This window comes from Amblyraja radiata, chromosome 2, assembly GCF_010909765.2.
Source record: "Amblyraja radiata isolate CabotCenter1 chromosome 2, sAmbRad1.1.pri, whole genome shotgun sequence".
Taxonomy (NCBI): Eukaryota; Metazoa; Chordata; class Chondrichthyes; order Rajiformes; family Rajidae; genus Amblyraja; species Amblyraja radiata.
The window spans coordinates 147,073,431-147,099,986 of record NC_045957.1 but is presented as its reverse complement, the minus strand read 5'-3'; the positions used below and the strand labels follow the sequence as shown (position 1 = coordinate 147,099,986).

Sequence of the window (26,556 nt, the reverse complement as noted above, 5' to 3'; positions counted from 1 at the left end):
GCAGTCGCCTGAAAAACCGGGGACTGGAACGGCGACTGTCAGAGTGGAGCGCCCACGCACCCACGCACCCACGCACCCACGCACGCACACACGCACACACGCACACACGCACACACGCACACACACACAACTTCCTTCACCAGCCTGTTATGCAGGCCGGCGACAGGGCAAGTGGGGGGAGCGCTGTCTGAGTGAAATTCACACATGCAAAGCCAATGTGATACAGACACACACCGCGATGAACAGGAAGGTTGGCGCTGTAATTAAGAAGCTAAAAAGCACAGTGTATGGTAAGTCCTTTAAAAGAGGGGGTGGAGAGGGGGGGAGAAGGAGTGGAGACAACTTTTAGGAAGCCAGACATACACAGCTGTGAAGCTCGGCGGACATTAACATTACCGGTCGGTTATCCTTGGTTCTGAAAACTACTGCTTGCATTTTTTTCCCAATGAGCCAATAAAATTCATCGGTCAGCACCGGCTACAACCTACAAGAATCTAAGAGAACCTTCAACCTCCTGGCAACCCACTAGGACCTCCTGGCGACCCACCTATGGCATGATAATTCTCGCTACTCTCCATGGCGACTTCATTCTAGTCGCCGCTAATTTTTCAACATGTTGAAAAATTCGCGGCGACCATAATGAGGCCGCGACTAGTTCCCAGAATGCGGGAACACCTCGCGACCATGAAAACGACTCCCCGGCAACTATCCGCGATCATGTGGCGACCGCAGTCGCTTAAAAAGTCGCCTAATTGGGACAGGCCCATTAGAAGGAAACTAGATAAGTTGCAGATGTCTAGTTTCAGATGTCTAGTCTCAGATGCACAAATTGTGGGTGAGCTCTCTTGTGTGGCAGCATTGTGTTCAGTTCAGGTTATTCTGCTGTAAAACGGGTTTACGAGGATGCTGTCAGGTCTCGAGGACCTGAGCTTTTGGGAGAGATTGGACAGGCTAGGACTTTACTTCTGATAAAGCAGGAGGCTAAGGGGTGATCTTATAGAGATGTATAAAATCATGAGGGGATTTGATATGGTGAATGCACAATGTGTTTTTCTCAGAATCAAGAAGCAGAGGACATAGGTTTAAGGTGAGGGGAAAGATTTAATCAAAACATGAAGGGCAACATTTGAGCTGAGGGTGGAGGGTTCAGTATATGGAATGAGTTGAGGCAGGTATTGTAACAACATTTAAAATACACTTGGACAGGTACATGGATAGGAAATGATTGGATGGATACAGACTAAATGTGGGAAATTGGGACAAACTTAAATAGGGCATCTTAGTTGACCTAGACGAGTTGGGCTGATGGGCCTGTTGTCATTCTCTATGGGTCCATGACTCTGAGTAAACACTGGGACAGACTAGTTGTAGAATGTGGTCTGTTTCTGTGCTGTGTAAGTACCTGTAGTTATTTTAATATTCTTAAGGCTAATGAAAATGAAAAAAGTTATTAGACCGATAAAAATCAGAAGAGAGAAAAAGTATTTTATATTTATATTAGCAACAACAGCTGTGAATTTAATTGTAATCTCTTCATAGGTAGTACTGTTATTCACAGACGGATGGGATGACACCAAGGAGATAATTAAAGAGCATGCAGATCTAATGTATAATAAAGGTAAGTCCATTTTCATTTGGATTTGGAATTTATAGTGTTATTGGTCCTGTGAAGATACATTTCCATTACATTGTTACACACACATAATTCCATAGACTGTACTCCACAAGACATACCCAGAATTCAGATACTGCATTTTAAGTGGCCTGGATCCCACATTTGTGACCTTCACATTGATTTCTCCAGCGTATGTTTCAAACAAGCGAGAACCAGTCCCAGGTATGTAGAATTGCAGTTTCAAAGCTGGAACCCAACGCATTTAGTTTATATATGAGATGAAGAACTGAATTTCTTATCAAAACATGACTGGAAAAACTGGTGTAAGTACAAAGCAAGAAACATGTTATAAGGTCACAAGTGATGGAAATGGAATTGAGGAAACGGTTAATGAAAACAATTTAATACAATTTGAACCACAACATCAAATTACCTCTACCATTTTAATATTAATTTCCCAACAATTTAAATTGAATTCAGAAGGGGAAAAATAGGCAAACATTATTGACATGAAGCAAGGAAACTAACGAATCTGTCAAGCCAAGATCTATCAAAGTAACTATACAGATAATTGTGCGCCTAGGATTGTTAGAGTGAGCATTACAAACTTTCATCAAAACGCTTCATTGTCCAGGGTTAAATACATACATTCCACATTTACATTCTGTGTCAAAACATTGAAGAGAAGAATGGTAGAAATGTATTGTGTTTAATGTGTTAATTCGATGCTGCTCAATATGTGCCTATTTATCTCACACAATTTTAAACTATCTCAGTTTGGAGAATGACTGGTCAAAATCAGCTTTCATCATATCTCAGACAGATTAAATATTTCCCCGAAAATCTAAAATGACAAATGTACAGAAAAGGGATGAAATAACTTTTGAAATTCTGTTATTAATTAATTGAAATCTTTTTCTGGGGATTATGTAGAAACAGAACAGGAATTCGGATAACAGTTCAAGTACTTGACAGTGCCAGAGGATCGACACAAAAAGCTGGAGTAACTCAGTAGGACAGGCAGCATCTCAGGAGAGAAAGAATGGGTGGCGTTTGAGGTCGAGACCCTTCTTCAGACCCGGAACGTCACCCATTCCTTCTCTCCAGAGATGCTGCCAGTCCTGCTGAGTTACTCCAGCTTTTGGTGTCTATATTTTTTGTTTAAACCAGCATCTGCAGTTCCTTCCTGCACATCCCTTGACAGTGCCAGGATTACATTGAACCCTGTACCATACATTTTCCAAGTAACAACGATAAATCTGTCCACTGACCTGAGAGTTGCTGATGAAACATATTAATTTCCTCATAGTGCAGTGGCTTCAAACTTGTTTACACAGCTACAGCCTAGAAAAAGAAAACATTTTAACAAGTCTAATTTACCAGTCTGAAGAAATGCACTCATGTCCTAGCAATGCGTATATAATTGTGGCTACAGCAGGTATTCCTTTTTTCACCAAGGGTATCCTTACTGAAGTTTTGGTGAGATTTTATTTGGAGAATTTCTTACTGAACGTACCTTTAGATAGGAGATGAGGAGGAATTTCTTTAGAAAGTTTGAAGAAGGGTCTCGACCCGAAACATCACCCATTTCTTTCTCCAGAGATGCTGCCTGTCCCACTGAGTTACTCCAGTATTTTGTGTCTGCTAGGAATTTCATTAATCAGAGGGTGGTGAATCTGTGGAAATCATTGTCACAGATGGATGTGGAGGCCAAGTCATTGGGTAATTTTAAAGCCGAGATTGACAGATTCTTGATTAGTAGGAGTATTAAAATTTATGCGGAGAAGGCAGGATTATGGTGTTGAGAGGGAAATATAGTGCAGGCATTATTGAATGGCGGAGTAGACTCGATGGGCCGAATGGCCTAATTCTGCTCCGATTACATGAATTTTCGATGTGCTCTGTAAGATCTTATGAGTAGTGTTAATGATTGGAGCTGACATTGTGTTGGTCAGAACTGTTTGTTTTTTCTCTCATATGTTACTCAGAATAATGTGATTCGATGTCATGTTATTCGTAAAAGTTGTGAAGAGAGTGGGAAGAAACCTGCAAAAATGTCTCCTGGGTGACCTACGTCAGCAATTCTTACTCTTGATGTCAAGTGATCTGCTCCAAACAGCAGGGATCAGCTCCAGACACCCTTGTTGCTTATGTTATCTTCTGTAAAATCCTACCGGATTCCTTTGCTCTCCAAAGCCAGGTTCAGATCAAATATATCAATAGTTTCATTGAGGTCCTTTTATTTTGAAATTATAACTACTATTTGAGTCACCCATTATTGTGGCTGCAGGAATCTCACATCTTGACCTTCCGCTGGTAGACCTTCTTTTCCACTTCCAGCAAATGGAAGGGCTGCAACTGGAAAGGATGCAAAAAAGATTTGCAAGGATGTTACCAGATCAGAAGGGTTTGTTCTAAAAGGGGAGGCTGAAACATAAAAAGGTTGAGGGTGACCTTACGGTGGTTTATAAGGTCGTCAAGGGCACAGATAAGGTGAATAATCACAATTTTTTCCTAAGAGGAGGAGAGTCTTGTAAAGGTTTAAGGAAAGAGGGAAGAAATGTAAAAGGCAACTGTCCACGCAGAGGGTATAGAACGAGCTGCCAGTGGAAGAGATAGTGAGAGGTGCAATTATAATTACTTTTATTATTTAAAGGACAATGGGCAGGTACCTAGATGGAGTAAGATCAGTCTGAAGAAGGGTTTCGGCCCGAAACGTTGCCTATTTCCTTCGCTCCATATATGCTGCTGCACCCGCTGAGTTTCTCCAGCATTTTTGTGTACCCTAGATGGAGTAATGTGGTCCAGGCTAGAACAAGTGGGACTTGCTTGGATAGGCAACTTGTCGAAAAGGCCTGATCTTACGGAGGTGTATGAAATCATGAGAGGAATAGATCGGGTAGATGCACAGAGTCTCTTGCCCAGAGTAGGTGAATCAAGGTCCAGAGGACATGGGTCTAAGGTGAAGGGGATTAAGATTTAATAGGAATCTGAGGGGTAACTTTTTCACACAAAGGGTTGTGGGTGTATGGAACAAGCTGCCAGAGGAGGTAGTGGAGGCTGGGACTATCCCAATGTTTAAGAAACAATAGACAGGTACATGAATAGGACAGGTTTGGAGGGATATTGACCAAATGCAGGCATCTGGGACTAGTGTAGCTAGGACATGGTTGGCTGGTGTGGGCAAGTTGGGCCGAAGGGCCTGTTTCCACACTGTATCACCCTATGACTATGGTGCCCACGGATGAATTGAACTGAAAAGCCTATTTCCATGCTGTATAGTTATACGACTCCATGACAAATTGTCCACCTTCCCCTCACCCTAACCAGCCTCTAGTCTCTAACCCACATCATCATGATGCATACCAAGGCAAATTGACTACTAGTGTTTTCTTGTCTAAGAATAGCTGAACTGTTAGTAGTTTTGGCATTAGCCAGATGTTGTTCCGCACCACTCGCACTCTCTAGAGACTTTTGTTTTTTCAGACTACTGAAAAGGCACCAAATGTTTGCAGAATGTAGCAATCGCCTGAATAAGTGAATCAATCTTTAAGCTGCAAGTAGTTGATGATCTCTTTAGGAGGTGCCGCATAAATTGGATAAGAAATAACGTAAATATTTAGGCTTTTTTATGTACATAATTTCCAGGAGCAGAATCAGGCCGATCAAGTCATGGCTGATCTATCTTTTCCTCTCAACCCCATTCTCTTGCCTTCTCCCCATAATAATAATAATAATAATATATCTTTTATTGTCATTGCACGTCAGTGCAACGAGATTTAGTGTGCAGCTCCACTGATGTACAAGAAAGGTAAATAAATACAATACATAAATAAACCAGCTGAATTGATTGACGTGACCATCTGAGGGAGACTGTCCAAAGGGGGTGGTGGGGGGGCACTCATTAGGGCCGGTTCAGAGCCGCTATGGCTCTTGGGATGAAACTGTTCCTGAGTCTGGAGGTTCGGGCGTAGAAGGCCTTGTAACGTCTGCCGGAGGGAAGTAGTTGAAACAGACCGTGGCAGGGGTGTGATGAGTCCTTATGGATGCTGAGGGCCTTCCTGAGGCACCGCGTGTGGTAGATGCCCTCCAAGGCTGGTAGCTCTGTCCCGATGATCCTCTGCGCTCTGTTGACGACGCGCTGAAGAGCTCTCCTCTCCGCCTCCGTGCAGCTGAGATACCACACAGAGATGCCATACGTTAGTATGCTCTCTGTGGTGCAGCGGTAGAACGTTGTCAGCAGCTGTTGGGGCAGACCAGTCTTTTTTAATGTCCTCAGGAAGAACAGTCGTTGCTGTGCCTTCTTGACCAGCGCAGTGATGTTGGTGGACCATGTGAGGTCTTCTGAAATGTGAGTGCCCAGAAACTTAAAGCTGGACACTCTCTCCACACTTTCCCCATAAATGGAGATTGGGGCGTATTCTCCAGAATGGGACCTCCTGAAATCAATAATCAGCTCCTTGGTCTTGGAGGTGTTTAGTGCCAAGTTGTTACGTGCGCACCAGTCCGCCAGGTTCTGCACCTCCGCTCTGTATTTTGTTTCATCACCGTTGGTGATCAGCCCAATCACTGTTGTGTCGTCTGCAAACTTCACGATGGTGTTGGTGTCGAATGCAGGAACACAGTCGTGAGTGAAGAGGGAGTAGAGCATGGGGCTTAATACACAGCCCTGTGGTGTGCCGGTGCTCAGGGTGATAGTGGAGGACAGGTGCGGGCCCAGTCTCACTGCCTGCGGTCGCTCCGTGAGAAAGTTCAGGATCCAATCGCATATCGGTGAGCTGAGGCCTAGCTGGTGGAGTCAGGGGTTGCCGTCTGCAACCCCTGACATCTGTACTAATCAGGAAGCTGTCAATCTCCGCCTTAAAAATATCTATTGCCTAGGCCTCCACAGCCGTCTGCAACAATGAATTCCGCAGATTCACCATCCTCTGACTAAAGACATGCATGCTCATCTCCTTCACGTTGGAGGTGGCAGCAATGTCGGAGGATGACGTCTTGGATGCGGGGGCTGGTGGGGTGAAAGGTGAGGACCAGAACTCTACCCTTGTTGCCTCTGGGGAGAGAGGGAACTCTGTGATCACTAAACGTCAGTTAACCAGTTCCACAGTTTGCAACAATGAGTGATCACACCAACCTGTAGCCGATAATTGGCTGATCAGAAAGTCTCTCTTCCTGAGGTCATCTGTTTGCTGGACTTGATGTGTCCTGTTATTTTTCTCTCTTCCAGTTTCTCTCCATCCCCTCCACCCCCAACACCCCCCCCCCCCCCCCCCCCCCCCCACTATAGTCAGGCTGATGAAGGGTCCTGGCCTTAAACATCAGTTATCCATCTTTTCCAGAGATGCTCTCTGACCCACTGAGTTACTCCACCGTTTTGTGTCTATCTTTGACTTTACATCAGTGTCATCTTGTCTCTTTCCCAGAATTCGCACTTTCTGTATTTTCTTGCTAATACTGATATGGTAACCTTTCAGTTGGGGTCGATTCACACCACCTATACAGCACATTGCAGCTTTTTTCATTTTTAAATGAGGACTTTGGAAGAAGGTTAAAAAAAACTGCAATTGCACATCACTCCTGCTGTGTCGCAAATAACAACCCGCAGGATATTCTGTTAATACAGTACATTCCAACCCAGGCAGTATACTCATACACTCCAACCTAGACACTCTACTAATACACTCCAATCTTGGCAGTACACTAATGTGTTCCAATCGAGGCAGTCTCCTAATACACTCCAACCCAGGCGGTGTAGTAATAAGATCCAATCCAGGCAGTGCACTATCAATTTTTTACAAATGATGAAACAAAACTGGGCTATTTACATTAAACAACCAAGTAGCTTACACATAAATCTATGACTCAATTTACAAACATTTGCAAACATTTACAAACATTGAAGAAGGATCCTACACGAAACGTCACCCATCCATGTCCTCTCAAGCCATTGCCTGACCTGCTGGGTTACTTCAGCACTTTGTGACACAATTTGGAAAGATTGTTCAGTAATGCCCCTGTCCCACTTAGGAAACCTGAACGGAAACCTCTGGAGACCTTGCGCCCCACCCAAGAACTTCTTGTTCTTCTAAACTCCAAGGATTGCAGGCACAAGCTGCCTAGAGTCTCATGATGGGACAAACCTCTCTCCCCAGGACTTAGCCCCATGAATCTGCTGTAAACCACCTCCAAAGTGACTGTATCCTTGTTTTAGGTAAATGGACCAAAACCATGCTGCACGGTTTCGAGTGTGGCCTCACCAACACCCTGTAAAGGAGAAAGATTCAGCTGTTATCAGGCAACTGAATCATCCTACCACAACCTGAGAGCAGTGCTGAACCACTATCTATCTCTTTGGCGACCCTCGGAATATCCTTGAACAGACTCTGCTGGCTTTACCTTGCACTAAAGTCATTCCCATATCATGTATCTATACACTTTAAATGGCTCGATAGTAATCATGTATTGTATTTCTGTTGACTGGATCGCAGGCAACAAAAGCTTTTCACTGTACCTCAGTGCACGTGACAATTAACTAAATAAAGTAGTTGCAAGACAAAAAAAGAGCTGGAGTAACTCAGCTGGTCAGACATAATCTCCAGAGAACATGGATACGTGACGTTTCCATGTCTGGACTAGACGGTTCCTCAGACTGAAGAACGATCCCAACCAAAACATCAAGGATTCATGTTCTCTGGAGGTGATGCCTGGCTTGCTGAGTTACTCCAGCTCTTAGAGTCTTTTATTTTTGTAAACCAACATCTGCAGTTCCTTGTGTCTACTCTAAAGTAGTTACAAGCACTGAGTCTTTGTTAGCACAGGGAGTCCCAGGTTACATAGAAACATAGAAACATAGAAAATAGGTGCAGGAGTAGGCCATTCGGCCCTTCGAGCCTGCACCGCCATTCAATATGATCATGGCTGATCATCCAACTCAGTATCCTGTACCTGCCTTCTCTCCATACCCCCTGATCCCTTTAGCCACAAGGGACACATCTAACTCCCTCTTAAATATAGCCAATGAACTAGCCTCAACTACCTTCTGTGGCAGAGAGTTCCAGAGGTTCACCACAACAGGGTTCCTGTCCTGAGAACCGTTTATAGCTCGAAATGTTGGAAATTAACAAAAAATATTTTGTGGGAGAGGATCACAGAAAAAAAGCTGAGAGAGAAGAGCAGGCAGATGCGAGAAGAACGGCTGCCAGCTGGCTTCACTGACTCAGTGAGTGAGCAAGTAGGTCAGCTCAGTGCTTCCAGGTGTGCTCAGTTTGGCCTGAACCAGCACTGGATTGTTGTGGCTCAGGCTTGGTCGTGGGGAGGAGGTGTAGGGTTAGTGGGGAGAGAAGACAGGCGGAATATACCATTTCCCGCCCGGCAGAAGAGGCTTGCAGCCCGGCAGCACCCAACAAATCCATCCCATCTACCCTGCCAGTCCCCTAAACACTCGATCATGTGTATAAAATCATGTGAGGAATTGATCGGGTGGATGCACAGAGTCTCTTGCTCAGAGTAGGTGAACCGAAGACCTTAGTACATAGGTTTTGGGTGAAGGGGGAAAAAAATTAATAGGAATCTGAGGCGTAACATTTTCACACAAAGGGTGGTGGGTGTATGGAACAAGCTGCCAGAGGAGGTAGTTGAGGCAGGGACTATCCCAACATTTAAGAAACAGTTGGACAGGTACATGGATAGGACAGGCTTGGAGGGATATGGACCAAACTCGGGCAAGTTGGACTAATGTAGCTGGGACGTGTTGGCCGGTGTGGTTAGGTTGGGCCGAAGGGCCTGTTTCCATGATGTATCACTCTATGACTATGGCTATTGGACTTTATTGGAGTTTTTGCTGAATGGACAGCACACAGCAAAAAAGTGTCACTGCACCTCGGTACACGTGACAATACTAGCTAATCTGAACCAAGCAATCTCAACTTTATGCTGCCCTTGTGTTTCTGCTCATCTCACCTCTGTTTCACTGGCAAAATTTCAGAGCCCTGAGGAACAAGTAGAATGCATTCATTTCAGATCCTTTTTGAAATGTCTTCAGATGTGCTTGTAATTTGTGGTAATGACAAGCATATCCTAAGGCAGATTGACTATGCAAGGTATGCAGATTGCTTGCACACTGGTAATTAGTCTCTCATGAAATCAGAAGGTGGAAGAGGATTTGTTGCGTGGGCTTCTAGCCATGAATTGGCTTATCATTTTACCAAAGATACTGTAGACGCAAAATGCTGGAGTAACTCAGCGGGACAGGCAGCATCTCTGGAGAGAAGGAATGCTTGACGTTTTGGGTCGAGACCCTTCTTCAGGGGAGAGAAAAGACTTTGCCTTCCATCACAGTGAGGAGGAGGTTCACTGTGATGGATGTTTGTGTGAATTAAATTGGTTGTGTGTCTAGTAGGAATTGTTTTGTTTGTATGGCTGTAGAAACAGAGTTTCGTTTGAGCCTCACTGAGGTTCAAATGACAATAAATATTGTATTGTTCATTATTTTTTCCCCCCTCCTAGCAGGATCTTAAGTATCAACAATAAAGTTAGCACGCAACAAAAGATTTTCATTGTACCTCGGTACACGTGACAATAAACTAAACTAGAACTAGAGTGTAATAACAAGCAATTATTTTATGATTTCAGGGATTCATGCGTTCATCGCTGTGGCTCTGCAAAATGCAGAGTATTTTGATAAAGCTGTGTTCATTGACTTTGGAATTGGATCTGGATACAAGCAACAGCTATCGATTGAAATGGATGATATTGAAAGTTCTTTGCTTAAAAGAATTGTAAGTGTTCCTGATAAAAGTAGGACAGATAATTTTAATAATGTGTAAGTATATATTAGAAAATAGGACTAAGCATTTGATTAAGGAGGATTTAATCACGTTATTGTGATTAAGCTAAATGTCGATTACATCGCCTCGGCCTCCATCTACTCACCTGCCTTCCTCCGATCCCAACCCCCACCTGTGCCATGTGTTCACCATCCCCCCTGACCTCCCCCTCTCTGATACAGAATGGTCTGTCCTCAACAGAGGCCTCACCTTTGTTCCCCTCCGTCCCCACCTCAACGAGTTCCGGGTCCGCCACAACGTCAAGCTCTTCTTCCGTCCCCTCTGCCTCCAGGTCTTTTTCTATGGGAAGGAGTCCTCACCACCCAGTGATGACCCCTTCTCCCATCTCCAACGGACCCCCTCCTCGTGGACCTCCCCCAGATGGCCCGCTACCTTCTTTAGACCTCTTCATTTCCAACTGCCGGCGGGACATCAACCGCCTCAACTTTCCCACTCCCCTTACTCACTCTAACCTCTCCCCCCCTGAATGTACAGCCCTACGCTCACTCTGCAGCAACCCCGACTGGATAATCAAACCCGCCGACAAGGGAGGTGCCGTGGTAGTTTGGCACGCTGAGGCCAGACGACAACTCTCAGACCACCTCTTCCTACTTACAGTATCCTTGGACCATGACCCCACAGACGAGCATCAGACCTGAATATCACATACCATTTCTGATTTCATTACTTCCGGCTCTCTGCCCTCTACAGCCTCCAATCATATCTGTCCCCAGCCCCGCACGGCCAGATTTTATCATATCCCCAAAATCCACAAACACAACTGCCCTGGCAGACCCATTGTTTCTGCTTGTTCATGTCCCACCAAATTAATTTCCACATACCTCGACTCCATCCTATCCCCCCTGGTCCAATCCCTCTATACCTATGTCCAAGACATCTCACCTGCTGTTCGTCTCCTGAATGACTTCCGTTTTCCAGGCCCCCTCATCTTCACCATGGATGTCCAGTCACTCTACACCTCCACCCCCCACCAGGAAGGTCTTAAAGCCCTCTGTTTCTTCCTCGACCACAGAACCAGCCAATTTCCATCTAATAACACTCTCCTCCGCCTAGCAGAGCTGGTCCTTACCCTTAACAACTTTTTATTCAACTCCTCCCACTTCCTCCAAATACAAGGAGTTGCTATGGGCACTCACATGGGCCCCAGCTATGCCTGCCTCTTTGTAGGGTATGTCGAACAATCCCTATTCCAGGTGTATGGCCCTATCCCCGAACCCTACCTCCGCTATATTGATGACTGCATCGGTGCTACCTCCTGCACCCATGCAGAACTCACTGACTTCATCAGCTTCACAACTAATTTCCATCCTGCACTCAAATTTACTTGGACCATCTCCGCTATCTCCCTACAATTTCTAAATCTTACCGTCCCCATCACAGGAGACAGACTATTGACTGACATCTATTACAAACCCACTGACTCCCACCGCTATCTACACTGCACTTCTTCCCACCCTGCTTCCTGTAAAGACTCCATCCCCTACTCACAATTCCTCCGTCTACGCCGCATCATCTGCGCCCAGGATAAGGTTTTGCGTACCAGGTCATCGGAGATGTCCTCATTCTTTAGAGAACTGGAGTTCCCCTCTTCCATTAAAGATGAGGTTCTCACCAGGGTCTCCTCGATATCCCGCAGCACCCCCTCCCTCCATTTGTAACAAGGACAGAGTCCCCCATGTCCTCACCTTTCACCCCATCAGCCGTCGCATACAGCATATAATCCTCCAACATTTTCGCCACCTCCAACGAGATCCCACAACTGGCCACATCTTCCCATCACCACCCCTTTCTGCTTTCCGCAGAGACCGTTCCCTCTGAAACTCCCTGGATCAACTTGTCCCTTCCCACCCAAACCACCCCCTCCCCAGGTACTTTCCCCTGCAACCGCAGGTGATGCAACACCTGTCCCTTTACCTCCCCCCTTGACTCCATCCAAGGACTCCTGCAGTCTTTCCAGGTGAGGCAGTGGTTCACTTGCACCACCTCCAACCTCATCTACTGTATCCGCTGTTCTGGGTGTCAACTCCTGTACATCGGCGAGACCAAGCGCAGGCTCGGCAATCGCTTCACTGAGTCCGCCTTAAACTATCTGCTCTCCTGGTTGCTCAGCACTTTAACTACCCTCCCATTCCCAATCTGACCTTTCTGTCCTGAACCCCCCACCATTGTCAGATTGAGGCCCAGCGCAAATTGGAGGAACAGCACCTCATATTTCACTTGGGTATGAACATTGACTTCTCCAACTTCAAATAGCCCTTGCTTTCCCTCTCTCTCCATCCCCTCCCTCTTCCCAGTTTCCCACCAGTCTTACTGTCTCCGACTACATTCTATCTCTGTCCCACCCACTCCCCTGACATCAGTCTGAAGAAGGGTCTCGACTCGAAATGTCACGCATTCCTTCTCTCCAGAGATGCTGCCTGTCCCGCTGAGTTACTCCAGCATTTTGTGTCTACCTTCGATTCATCAAATGTTTCTCTGGTGAGGAACATGCTGTTCTGTGATGAGCATATTTAGAAAATCATTCTCCAGTATATATGTTTATAATTTTTTCAATCATTAAACGTTCGGGCAGCATGTTGGCATAGCGGTATAGCTACTGCCTTTCAGCGCCAGAGTCCCGGGTTCAATCCTGACTACAGGTGCTTGTGTCTGCGGAGTTTGTACGGAGTTTTCCCCGTGATCTGCGTGGGTTTTCTCCGAGATCTTCGGTTTCCTTCCACACTCCAAAAACGTGCAGGTTTGTAGGTTAATTGGCTTGGTGTCAATGTATAAATATAAAATTGCTCCTAGTGTGCGTAGGATTGTGTTAAAGTGCGGGGATCGCTGGTCGTTGTGGACTTGGTGGGCGGAAGGGTCTGTTCCCGCGCTGTATCTTTAAACAAAACCAAAAAAAATTAAAGTTGTATTGTTTTGTTTTTAGACGGCAGTTTCTGAAATGAAGTGCTGTAAGGCCCAATGTGTGTGCATGGGAGAACCTGGCGGCATTGGTTTGCAAGGACGTACTGGTCAGAAGGTAAGTGAATCATCTCTTTACTCTTCCAACTGCTTCTTTCTTCAGATTGCTGAAAGATGTTTAGGAACATAAAGTACTGTCCTTTTTCCTCTCATTGCTTAATCGAGCTTTTGATGTTAATTTAGGGTGGTACGGGTCTGAAGGGATTTAAAGGCTACCCAGGAGAAGAAGGACTGGTGGTAAGTTGGTAGTTTTAACAGAATTTTCAAGAATATTGTCATCTTTCCTCCTTTTATGGAAGTAAAATGGGGTCGGGTACTTTTCTGCGCCGCCGTTTCGGCACCGCTGTTTTTGATTGTCTCCCCCCCCGTTTAATATAAATGTAGGTTTCTGTTGTCCCCTATGAATTGTGTCATGAATTTTCCTATGCCCAAAATAAAAATAACCAGCCGGAACTAATCTTAATTCATCTAAACTTTCATCTTAATTCATCTAAATATATAACAATAAGTATATACCAATAATAAACCTGAAGGTAAACCAGTAGAATGCATTTCGAGACGTTGTAATAATTTACTGTCTACTTGGTTAATGATTGCACTTTCAAAATGATTTGTTTTTACCCTCAATCTTCTGCTCTCTACCTGGTTTAGCAAAAGATCCGAATGGTACCATTCCGATGAAAACTGAAGGCTGCTTTTGTTTCTTACTGAGCCCTGTTACATTTAGCAGGCAACACATTAAAGAAGGTAGACAAAAGTGCTGGAGAAACTCAGCGGGTGCAGCAGCATCTATGGAGCGAAGGAAATAGGCAACGTTTCAGCCCGAAACGTTGCCTATTTCCTTCGCTCCATAGATGCTGCTGCACCCGCTGAGTTTCTCCAGCACTTTTGTCTACCCTCGATTTTCCAGCATCTCCAGTTCCTTCTTAAACACATTAAAGATATGTTTGGCTCGTACATAGATACATAGAAAAGAAGCCAACTTAACGATCTTCCAACATTGAATAGGATAAATATATATTTTTCCTGGAACATTAGACTACTTCAAGCTTAGTTTCATTTGGGGTTGATCAATGGCATGCACCAGCATCACCTGTAAGGGGAACTAAAGCAGCTGGAACCATTGTGAGACACGGGTCTCAATTATTCAGGAGAGGAACAGTATGGGTAATTTGGTGAAACATGCCAGATCTATGCTTGTTCACATCTGGTAGCCTTCTGGCTACACATTCAGCAGTAAAGTAGTCAAAAGGTAAAAGAAACTGCAGATATTAGCAAACTGAATTAAAAACTGAACGCATCTGTGGAAGGGAAACACATGTCAGAAATTCAGATTAATGTAGATCAGAATATTACCTCGCTTCTCATGAAAGGCAATCAAACTGAAACATTGAGACACATGGAACTGAAGATGCTGTAATCTGGTAGGTAACACACTGTACTGGAATAATTCAGTGGGTCTGGCAACATCTCTGAAGGACATGGATAGGAGATGTTTATGGGTCGAAATGTCGACTATCCATCTCCTTCAACCGAAACGTCAACTATCCCTGTCCTCAGGAAATGTTGCCCGACCCATTGAGTAATTCCTGCACTTTGTGTTACAAACTGTAACATCGACTCCAATGCTCTCTCCACAGGTACTGCCTGACTTGATGAGTATTTCCAGCATCTCCGTATTCATTACAGGCAGCACGGTCGGTCCAAGAAGAAATAGCTGTAGAGGTTTTAGATTATTTTCCACTTGGCCCAAAAAAATCTTACATCCGTAGTTACTTTTAGCTCTGCGGCCTGTGAAATTAACCAACAAAGATGTAATGTATTCTCCAAGCAATTTTTCACAGAGCAGAATTGGAGCAGAATTCTCTATAGAGAATGCATATGCTACCACAAGTAGGTTTTCCCGGAATTCAATGTATATCATCTATTCCTGTTTTCATACATGGTAAAGAACCAACCATCTCAATAACCCAGCGGTCAGGCAGCATCTCTGGAGAAAAGAAATAGGTGACATTTAAGTCTGAAGAAGGGTTCTGACCCTGAACATCACTCATTCCTTTTCTCCAGAGTTGCTGCCTGACCCTCTGAGTTATTCCAGCACTTTGTGTCTGCCTTCGGTATAACCTAGCATCTGCAGTTCCTTTGCACACTATCATCTCTGTAAGTGGGTGAATGAAGTTCAGAGCCTCTAAAATTGGTGGATTACAGGCATTGACAGAGGACATATCCATTTAATAGAATACAGATTTTGGCAAGTTAAAATTTAATGTATTTTCATTAAATTGTTTTGTAAAGTATCGAAAATTTTATTTCATGGAAGAAATCGAAAAATACATGAAATTGGTGGACTGATGTTATACACACCGATATTATTAATGCTGCTTGTTCAATTTCCCTTTCATTTGAAGGAATTGATAATTTCAGTAGATGTGGGATGTTTGGTGCAACCTTTCATCTGCACTAGTTTCAAGTCTCTGTGGTGAATTGGTTGATTTATTTGATATTTTAGGTTACATTTTTGCAATATTTTTGTTTTCAGAATTTGAACCATTATTCACAAATGTTAAAATAAACTTAAAATTGAATTATACAATAGATGATCAATATAGTTAAAAGCTTATAGACACTAAATCAAACTTTCCTTTGTGTTATTAAATTTAGTTTTAAAATGCATGTGTTTACTTATAACAATTAGTGTTAAAAGTAACAAGTTTGAGGAGTTAATTTTCTTGACAACATGAATGTAGTTATCTCTTTGGAGAATTCATACCATAGGGACAGGGGGGGGACTGGAAGGGTTGATATGCAGATGAAGGCTGGAGATGAAAAGATAGTAGACTCTAGCCAAGTGGATTAAAGAGATGTGAATTGTGTAATTAGAGGAAGGAATGTAGGTTGAAGGGAAAAGTGTTTGTAAACATGTTTGATTCAAAAGACGATTTACATTAGCAACCTCCAATTTGGAGTAGACTACATATAAATCACTGACCACTTTGGAGAGTTTGTTCTGTAAATGAGCTTAATGTTTTATGTAAACTGTATATTGGATTTATTTACACAAAAAAATATTTATGTCGCTCAGTGTTAGAATGTGACATTAATTGAATTTTTCAGGATTATTTTGTATTAGACCATCAACTCTGTGCTAAAGTAACCGGGTCGCTTGGTGGCTCCTCTCAGTTTGGAATTAGAAGACAAAATCCAGTTGTTACTGTTTAAAGGCATGCTAGGAACAAGGCTTTATAAAGACTATGCTCTTTATACTGTCACGATGTTTTTGCCACAATGTGTTTTAGTTTTGTTTGTTATTTCAAATGTCTCGGAATATTGTCAACTCAATGTTCGTCCTGCTGTTTTGGGGTTTTACTATATTTCATGCATACCAAATGTCTGACCATGGTAAGAATCTCCTTTTAGACACAAAATGCTGGAGTAACTCAGCGGGACAGGCAGCATCTCTGGAGAGAAGGAATGGGTGACGTTTTATGCCCCGCTGAGTTACTCCAGCATTTTGTGTCTATCTTCGGTTTAAACCCACATCTGCACTTCATTCCCACACACTAAGAATTTTATTTTAATCTTTTCCCGTATCCCAGCTATTGCTATTATAAATCAGAGCATTGTGTATAGAAGTTGGGATGTAATGTTAAAATTGTACAAGGCATTGGTGAGGTCAATTCTGGAGTATGGTGTACAATTTTGGTCGCCTAATTATAGGAAGGATGTCAATAAAATAGAGAGAGTACAGAGGAGATTTACTAGAATGTTGCCTGGGTTTCAGCAACTAAGTTACAGAGAAAGGTTGAACAAGTTAGGGCTTTATTCTTTGGAGCGCAGAAGGTTAAGGGGGGACTTGATAGAGGTCTTTAAAATGATGAGAGGGATAGACAGAGTTGACGTGGATAAGCTTTTCCCACTGAGAGTAGGGAAGATTCAAACAAGGGGACATGACGAGAATTAAGGGACAGAGGTTTAGGGGTAACATGAGGGGAAACTTCTTTACTCAGAGAGTGGTGGCTGTGTGGAATGAGCTTCCAGTGAAGGTGGTGGAGGCAGGTTCGTTTTTATCATTTAAAAATAAATTGGATAATTATATGGACGGGAAAGGAATGGAGGGTTATGGTCTGAGCACAGGTAGATGGGACTAGGGGAGAATACGTGTTCGGCACGGACTAGAAAGGTCGAGATGGCCTGTTTCCGTGCTGTAATTGTTATATGGTTATATGGTTATAGCCACTTCTTTGAAGGCAATTTAATTTGTTTTTCTTTGATCCAAATTTACACTTCTTCTGATATTTGTTTGGCAATTGTGACACACAGCTGCAGATATGTATTCATGGATCCAATATTAACTCAGGAACATAATCATAGCAGATTTTAAATTACATTTTTAAGTTCATTTGTTAATATCTCTGTCCCAGAAAGGCGTCCAATAAGCAAGAATAAAATATCTTCTAAATGACAAGGAACGGCTCCCTCCAACACTCCAGCTGTGATTTCCTTACTCCGTGTGGAGGTAGATTCTGAGTGGTACATTAATTAATGATGCTATTGAGAACTAGCTGCTCTTTGTCATCTGTCCCCCAGGGTGGAGAGTCAACTATATTAGCCTCTGGGAGAGCAGGGGACCTGCTGATGGTGATTCATGCTGGTAAAAGCACGACACTGAATTGCATCAAATTCAGCACCTCAGCCCCAAAAATGCAGCTTAAAATACTCTCCATTTTTGGCCCATTATTACTTTCTGAGGCTCTCTATTGAATTATGAGTAAAGACTAACTTGTCAACAAGTTTTAGAATGATAGTGTGATAGAAATATACAGCATGGAAACAGGCCCTTTGGTTCAACTTGCCCTTGCCGACCAAGTTGCTCACTTACAAAAATAGTAAAAAAAAATAATCGGACAGGTACATGGAAAGGAAACATTTAGCGGGATATGGATCACATGTATTTACAAATGTATTTAGCGGGATATGGATCAAATGTATATGGATCAATTGTATTTACAATACAATACGGTTTTATTCGTATTGAATATGACGAATAAAACCGTATTGTATTGTAAATGCGGGCAAATGCGACTAGCTTAGATGGGTATCTTGGTCAGCATGGATGAATTGGGCGGAAGGGCCTGTTTCTGAGCTGTAAGACTCTATGACTTTAGGTGCTATGGAGCAACATGGATTCCCATATTTGAGAGTGAGGCCTGCAGACTAGAACAAACACGACCTTGAAAATAACACATCCTCTGATAAAAGCTAAAAAGATAAAAACATAATAAATTAAAATGGGGGGGGAAGCTATTTGGCTTATTGCGGTTTCATAACCATTCCAAAAATGAATGCTGAATCCCTTATCTCAGCACTAACGCCATATCCCTTGACACCCTTAATGCCTAAAAATCTATCAATCACAAAACCATTAAACAATTATAAAATACTTACAAAATTTAAAGTTATTACATTTTTTTAAAGCAGATAAAAATCTGAAATATTTTTTCCAACATTTGAAGTATGTGTTTAGTAAATGTACATTGGCAGAGTTGGACTAGTATAGAAGAGACTCGAGACACTGTGGTTGCAACATTTCCTTGGGGAACTCTGAAGAAGAGTACCGACCTGAAATGTCGCTTGTCCATTCCCTCCCTATACCCTGCCCGATGCGGAGTGTCTGGAGGGCTCCGCCGGGTCCCCGTTGTTCTTCCCCCTCCCTCACGATGGTCCCCCTATGCCAGGTCCTCCTCGGTTCCAGTGGTGTCCCCACTTCCACATGGTCCATCCTTGTCTGTCACCATCGACCACCACATGGTTATTCAAATATTGATTTGAGATGATTTATCAAATATCTTGCTCTATTAAGAACATGTTGACTTGTTTATTTAGGGAGAAAGAGGCACATATGGATACAATGGGACTCGAGGAGGTGACGGATGCTCTGGTGGCAGAGGCAGCAAGGTGAGAGATTACTCTGAAACTGCTGCTCGCTTAAGCGATATTTTGTCAAATGTATGTACATTCTGCGTCTTTCAATTTCATAATCATGTTCAATTTCGTATTTCAGGGCAGAAGAGGTTATCGTGGAGCCAAGGTAAATATGATGCAATTATATGATGAAAATTATCTTGATTGAATATTTTCTTTAACTACATTTGAAATTTAATAGCGTATTAAATCTCAACATTCTACTGCTACAGGCGAGCGAAGGTGAAAATGGTACTGACGGAATAAATGGAGCGCAGGTATTTATTTTCAAATGAAGATTTACACAAAGTGGTGACTTACAAATATAAGATGCATATTAATTGTCTGTTGCGTTCTTACAGGGATTCCAGGGTACTTCTGGCGATTCTGGCGTGAAGGGCAACAGCGGTAAACCGGTAAACACAAATTAGCCATTGTCATAACCAAGTTTGTACTATTCCTTTGTGAAGACCTGACCTGCTTGAATAGACACAAAATGATCTAAACCACATGTGCAGGATGTAGACTGATCTTGTGTTCTTAACCTTAATGTTTTAATGTTATTGCTGTCTTCAGCTACGAATCTTCCCCTGCATGGTGGACAAATCAGGACTTGTTAATGGAATAAATAAACTTCCCTTGCTGAGTGAGTAAGATAGCATGAGCTGCACGGATAAACCTCAAGATCAGCAATGCCTGAACCCACTTTAGATGTTCCTGCCCAGCAGCATATTTGCACATTTATTTTACAATTTCTATATATAGCATAGGAGCAAAGTTTTAAATTACATGAAGGAAAACAAGATTCAAGTTTAAGGTATGGGTTATATTTAAGTATAATTTCATGTCCATTATAAATAATGAAAATTCCAGAGAGCGATATTCTTTATTTCTTCATTCAACATGTTATTTATTCTTTCAACAAGTTACATGCATTACTTATATTACTTTTCCCAAACTGCCCAGACCCTCCAGTCCAGACTAAATTGTTTGTAAAAAGAATGTTTGCTGTACGTTAACTACTAGATTGAGTGGGACCCGTTGGGTCCCAGCTTCACAGGGGAGGGCTGGTCCCCCAACACAATTTTCCACCTCTCCACCAATTCCAATATGTTGGCCAGTGGGGGTGGGGGAGCTTTCGGGAGAGCTAGTATGGGTGTTGTGGGCTGAAGGGACTGGTTTCCAGAGGGCTAGTATGGACATTGTGGGCCAAATGGATTCTTGGGCGGCCAGCTCAGTCCCTCCAGCCTGGTGTGCTGGCAGCTCACTCACGGCTGGTGGGGCTGGCAGTTGACTCACGGCTATTCCTTGAAATTCTATTTCAAGCAGGGTGCAAGGCCACCAAACTGAAGTGCAGTTTCATACCATTTCAAGTAGGGTGCAAGGCCACCAAATTCAAGTGCAGTTTCAGACCATTTCAAGCAGGGTGCAAGGCCACCAAATTCAAATGCAGTTTCATACCGTTTCACGCAGGGTGCAAGGCCACCAAATTCAAATGCAGTTTCATACCGTTTCAAGCAGGGTGCAAGGCCACCAAATTCAAGTGCAGTTTCATACCATTTCAAGCAGGGTGCAAGGCCACCAAATTCAAATGCAGTTTCATACCGTTTCAAGCAGGGTGCAAGGCCACCAAATTCAAGTGCAGTTTCATAGCGTTTCACGCAGGGTGCAAGGCCACCAAATTCAAGTGCAGTTTCATACCATTTCAAGCAGGGTGCAAGGCCACCAAATTCAAGTGCAGTTACGTACCATTTCAAGCAAGGTGCAAGGCCACCAAGTTCAAATGCAGTTTCATACCGTTTCAAGCAGGGTTCAAGAGACCATAGACAGAGAGTCGTGACCTCTCCCTCCTCCATCTTGCAGAGACTGGGCCACGCCCACACTTCCAAGTTTTATAGTCCATTCCCCCTCCCACCAGAAGGGGCGTGGCCTTCATGTTGTGATTGACAGGAGAGAAAATCTCAACATTTTTTATAACACTAGTAATTCTTTTATTTTTCATCGATGGGATAAATCATCGGCACCTCATGAGCAGAGGGGGACTCTGAGTAAGATGGCCAAAAATCACAGCCGCACGTAGTAGCGATTTTTCTAAAATCAATATACAGCGCAAACAGGAAGTGGTCAAGATTAGACTTTTAATTATAGAGAAGGCAACATCACTTTTCAATAAGGCAACACCAATTTTCAATAAGGCAAAGGCAACACCACTTTTCAGTAAGGCAAAGGCAACACCACTTTTGCTTTTTCAAACCAACACCGCTTTTGCATTTTCAAACCAACACCGCTTTTGCATTTTCAAACCAACAACACTTTTGCATTTTCAAACCAACAACACTTTTGCATTTTCAAACCACATTTTCAAACTACCTTTTCAAACTACATTTTCAAACTACATTAAGGGCACTCACAGGTCAGTAAAATCACTCACAGTTTAGTAGACATGTGTTCCGTGTTATTCACAGCTCAGACTAAGAGTTGTGACCTCTCGCTCCCCCATCTTGCAGAGACTGAGGCAGTCCACACTTCTGGGTTTTATAGTCCCTCCCCCCTACCACCGGAAGGGGCATGGCCTTCATGGCGTAATTGACAGGAGAATCTCAACATTTTTTAACATTTTTAAAACATTAATAAGTCCTTTATTTTTCATCAATGGGAAAAATCCTCTTGTCCTGCGCAGCGGAGGGGGACTGAGTAAGATGGCCAAAAATCGCAGCCGTAAGTGGTAGCGTTTTTTCTAAACAGGAAGTGGTCAAGATTTGAGTTTTAATTATATAGGTGATCTTGATGCTAGGATCAGATGTATTTAACAACAGACTTGGGTGAACTACAGTCCATTTTTTTCCTTTTGCATTCTGTGACATCAGAGTATTTTTCTTTGATTCTGCAGGTGAAATGAGAAAAGATGAAACCTAATTGTCACTTTGCCACACATATCTGTTGGATTTCACGCATATTATAATTAGTGATGAATGTTAGTGGATTATGTTTTTCTTCTCTTAGGGGTATGCGTCCTATTTTTGGACACTGGAATTTCAAATGTTGAATTCAAAAGCTGTGATATATTGATTTCTGAGAAGTAATATTGCTTGCCTTCATTTCTAGGGTAAAAAGGGGAAAAAAGGACTTCCAGGTGATCGTGGAGAGACTGGTTCACATGGAAACCCTGTAAGTGTTCCTTGATGAAGAACTAGTTCCTGGGTAAATAACCAATGCAATTGATTAACAAGGCAAATAAAAGTCTATTGTAAAAAAAGGGAGCAGTGCCTAAACAAATGTAATACAGAAATATAGCTCTCTCTTAGAACTCGGAACAAGGTTAACTGCAAACCCTTAGGAAAAGTGTTTACAACCAGGTATTGAAAGTTAGCATTTTATCATTCTTCCATTCTGGTTTAGACCTGCATGTGGATTTATTTTATAGGATGCACCTGGTAAGACTGAATGTATGGATTTTTTTTAGTTACATTTATATATATATATACACACATATATGAGTTATTCAATGAACTTAATACATTTTAAAATGTGTTGGAGTTTTTACAATGGGCAGGCCTTACTTCTCAATCAATGCTATGTTAGGTATGTCAGACAACTGATGAAACCATTAAATGACAATTTCATAAATAGCATATTTACACATTTCCGTTAAATTTGAGTGGCAGCACTTTTGTTTTCCTCTCTTAAGGGCCTGTCCCACTTGGGCATCATTTGCGCGTCATTTACGCGACATCATTTATGCGTCATGACACATGACGTGCGTGTCGTGACGCACACATGATGCGTGCATGGTGCGCATTACGCGCGCATGGCCCGTGGTGACGTAGGCAGTGACGTGCAGTCGCGCGCGGCGCCCCAGGATTTTGGGATGTACAAAATCTTTGCTCGCCATCTGCGTGACGCGCAAATGACGCCGAAGTGGGACAGGCCCTTAATTCTCTGGGCGGGAACACTGTAATAATGTAGGAAACTGCCTGTTTGTAAAATACATGTTGGGTTGTCAAAGAGAATAATTATCTGTTACATATTGAACAGAATTTCTGCAAACCTCTGGGGATGCAACTATAAGGGCCTTCTACTTCAATATAAATTGTTGATTAATGTAATTGAAGGATTTAATAGGATCAAGACCATTGTCATTGGTGATTGAGTCTAGAATAAGGAACCAATAGGGCCAGACTAATCATGGCCCATGTCAGAATTCATTTTTTTACACTAAAAGGTCAAAGAAAATCGTACTGAGATGGGTGGAGGGAAAGGTAAGACTTGGACAGGTTGGGAGAGGGCGCAAAGAAGTGGCAGATGGAATGCAGCGTACCAAAGTGGGCTGTCGTGCACTTTGGTAGTAGGAATAATGGCATAGACTATTTTCTAAATGGGGAGAGAATTCAGAAATCGGAGGAGCAAAGGGAATTCAGAAATCGGAGGAGCTAAATCTCCTGCTTCATATTGCTTGGGAAACTGATTCTTTGTTTACGATTCTTTTGCTGTTTGATGCGGTCACATGGAGTCATGGGATTAACACTGTACAGTGATGCAATCACTCTCTACTCATGAAATGGAGAGGGTTTGAGTTTCACTTTTCCTTTCTTCCTAGCTGATTTTTCTCAGATAGCTCCAGATCCAAAGAGGCTTAAAGTAGTTGTGAGCTCCATTAGTTCAGACAAAGATATACGAATGTTCAATCATTATGAGGCAATTGACACTTCCACTAGAGAGCTTCACTTTTGTCTCCAATATTGTCGCCAAGATAAATCACAGATTTCTGAAGCACACATTCATTAAGAACAAATATTACGAAACAATCATTTTGTTTAGAGATACAGCGTGGAAACAGTGGCTTCGGCCCACCGAGTTTATGCTGACCAGTCATCACCTGTATGCTAGTTCTATCCTCCACACTAGGGACAATTGAGTGAATCCAATTAACCTACAAACTTGTACATCCTTTGAATGTGGGAGGAAACTGGAGCACCCGGAGGAAAAACAGCGAGAACATACAAACTCTGTACAGACAAGCACCCATCGGCAGAACTGAACCCAATTTTCTGGCGCTGTGAAGCAGCAACTCTACTGCTGCCCCCAATTATCTATATATAATGTCTCACTTTTAAGAACCTCCTATCTGATTTCTTGCCTGCCTTCATCTTTATGATTTAGAAACATAGAAACATTGAAACATAGAAAATAGGTGCAGGAGGAGGCCATTCGGCCCTTTCGAGCCAGCACCGCCATTCATTGTGATCATGGCTGATCGTCCCCAATCAATAACCCGTGCCTGCCTTCTCCCCATATCCTTTGACTCCACTAGCCCCTAGAGCTCTATCTAACTCTCTCTTAAATCCATCCAATGATTTGGCCTCCACTGCCCTCTGTGGCAGGGAATTTCATAAATTCACAACTCTCTGGGCGAAAAAGTTTTTTCTCACCTCATTTAAATCAATTATATTACAATTTTGCTGTAGAATGTTAAGCAGAAGAGAAAAGTAAAATAGCAGACATGCCCACACAAACCCAAAACAATAATCCATGCTATGCTGACAGAGAAAACTATACTTGAGTATATGTAATGCTTTCTCCAGTCTATACTATCTGCAGAAAGATTGATGTTACCACATCAGTGGGGCCTTTAATTGCTTGCGAGTGAAGAATACGTTCATAAGATATCAGAGCAGAATTAGGCCATTCAGCCCATCAAGTCAACTCCACCATTCAATCATAACTGATTTATCTTTCCCTCTCAACCCCATTCTCCTGCCTTCTCCCCATAACCCCATTCACCCTTAATGTTACCAATAAAATAGAATGTGGGGTGGTGGTGGTGGAAGGGTAGGATGTGGAGATGGCTCCCCCATTATTCCAGTTATGTCCCAAAATGGATAAATTCCATTTAAACACATTTTTATTAAACTGCGTTCCTTAATGGTGCATCGTTAATTGTTGCAGGAAATAATGTTTTTTGATGAATCGGTTGGATCCCGGGATTTTACTGAGCTAGCCACTATCATGATTTTGATGATGTTTTCATGACTTTTTTCGCTGTTCCTTTTGTAGGGTGAACGTGGGGCTGACAGAAATGCTGAAGGTCCACAGGGAGAAAAGGGAAATCCTGGCCAAGTGGTAAATTGTCTTTATTTGTCTTTGCAGTTGAATGTAGCTACTTACAGGCAGACTATGTGCCGACCTTGGTCTTTGTGGACTCAAACATTGCAGCAGCAATAACAAGGATGTTTTCTTTTACAGGGTAATCCAGGAAGCATTGGTTTCACAGGAAAACATGGAGATCCAGGGCACCCTGTAAGGAAGTTGACAGTTTCATTTGACAGACCTGCAGTTCCACAATATTCATTTACTTTAACTATCACTGATTCAAATTAAATACATTATTTCACATTTATTGAACCGAGTGTGATGTAAATAGAGAAAGATGATTACCATTTTATTATTAGAAATATATTTCCTCTGTTAACTTAAAACTGTACGTGGCTGTAAAGTTCAATTAAATTAGTAGGCATTAAAAATGCGATATTTGATGCATAATGCTGTTAATCAATAAATATTTTGGATAGCTTAAAATAGCTCAGTACAATACACTCAGCGTATGAATTAACACTAGTTTAAGTAGTGGATGGGAACTCTTGTACACAGATGGCAGCATGCATTATAGAATGATGCCCGGTTTAGGTGATATTGCAAATTGAGGTTTGACAAACTTGGATTATTTTCTCTTAAATGCTGGAGGCCTAATATTCTCATTTTTACCATGTAAGCAGATTGTAGATAAAAAGGGGAGTGCTGTTTCTTTTCCATGGTTCTTGGTGAACAAGCACAGATTTACAATTGGAATAAGAAACTAATGAGAACATTATATTTCCTTTCTTGTTTAGGGTCCTGACGGAGTGAGGGGACCACCGGGAGATAAGGTGAGATCTTGTTTTTTTTAATTATCCTTGATTGCAACGTTGACAATGGAAAATCAGGCTGGCAAAGTGGAGGATAGTCCGAGAGTCATCAAAGAGGTAGATAGGAGAGAGCAGTGCTGAACTACTATCTACATCTTTGATGGCCCTCGGACTATCCTTGATCGGACTTTGTTGGCTTTACCTTGCACTAAACGTCATTCCTTTACCATGTATCTATACACTGTAAATTGATCGATTATAATCATGTATTGTCTTT

General features: G+C 42.6%; 1 protein-coding gene across 4 annotated transcripts in view; it reads left to right on the top strand.

Moving 5' to 3' along the window:
- The window catches only part of LOC116970261 (collagen alpha-6(VI) chain-like), a 324,046-nt gene that overhangs the window by 57,661 nt on the left and 239,829 nt on the right, over positions 1-26,556 (top strand). For all 4 annotated transcript variants that reach the window (XM_033016947.1, XM_033016955.1, XM_033016943.1 and 1 more), the window contains exons 10-21: positions 1,540-1,618; positions 10,247-10,392; positions 13,382-13,474; positions 13,600-13,653; positions 19,300-19,371; positions 19,478-19,504; positions 19,611-19,655; positions 19,740-19,793; positions 22,483-22,545; positions 25,432-25,497; positions 25,621-25,674; positions 26,265-26,300. In XM_033016947.1, coding sequence (XP_032872838.1) covers positions 1,540-1,618; positions 10,247-10,392; positions 13,382-13,474; positions 13,600-13,653; positions 19,300-19,371; positions 19,478-19,504; positions 19,611-19,655; positions 19,740-19,793; positions 22,483-22,545; positions 25,432-25,497; positions 25,621-25,674; positions 26,265-26,300 — 789 coding nt within the window. The remainder of the gene's footprint in view (positions 1-1,539; positions 1,619-10,246; positions 10,393-13,381; positions 13,475-13,599; positions 13,654-19,299; positions 19,372-19,477; positions 19,505-19,610; positions 19,656-19,739; positions 19,794-22,482; positions 22,546-25,431; positions 25,498-25,620; positions 25,675-26,264; positions 26,301-26,556) is intronic.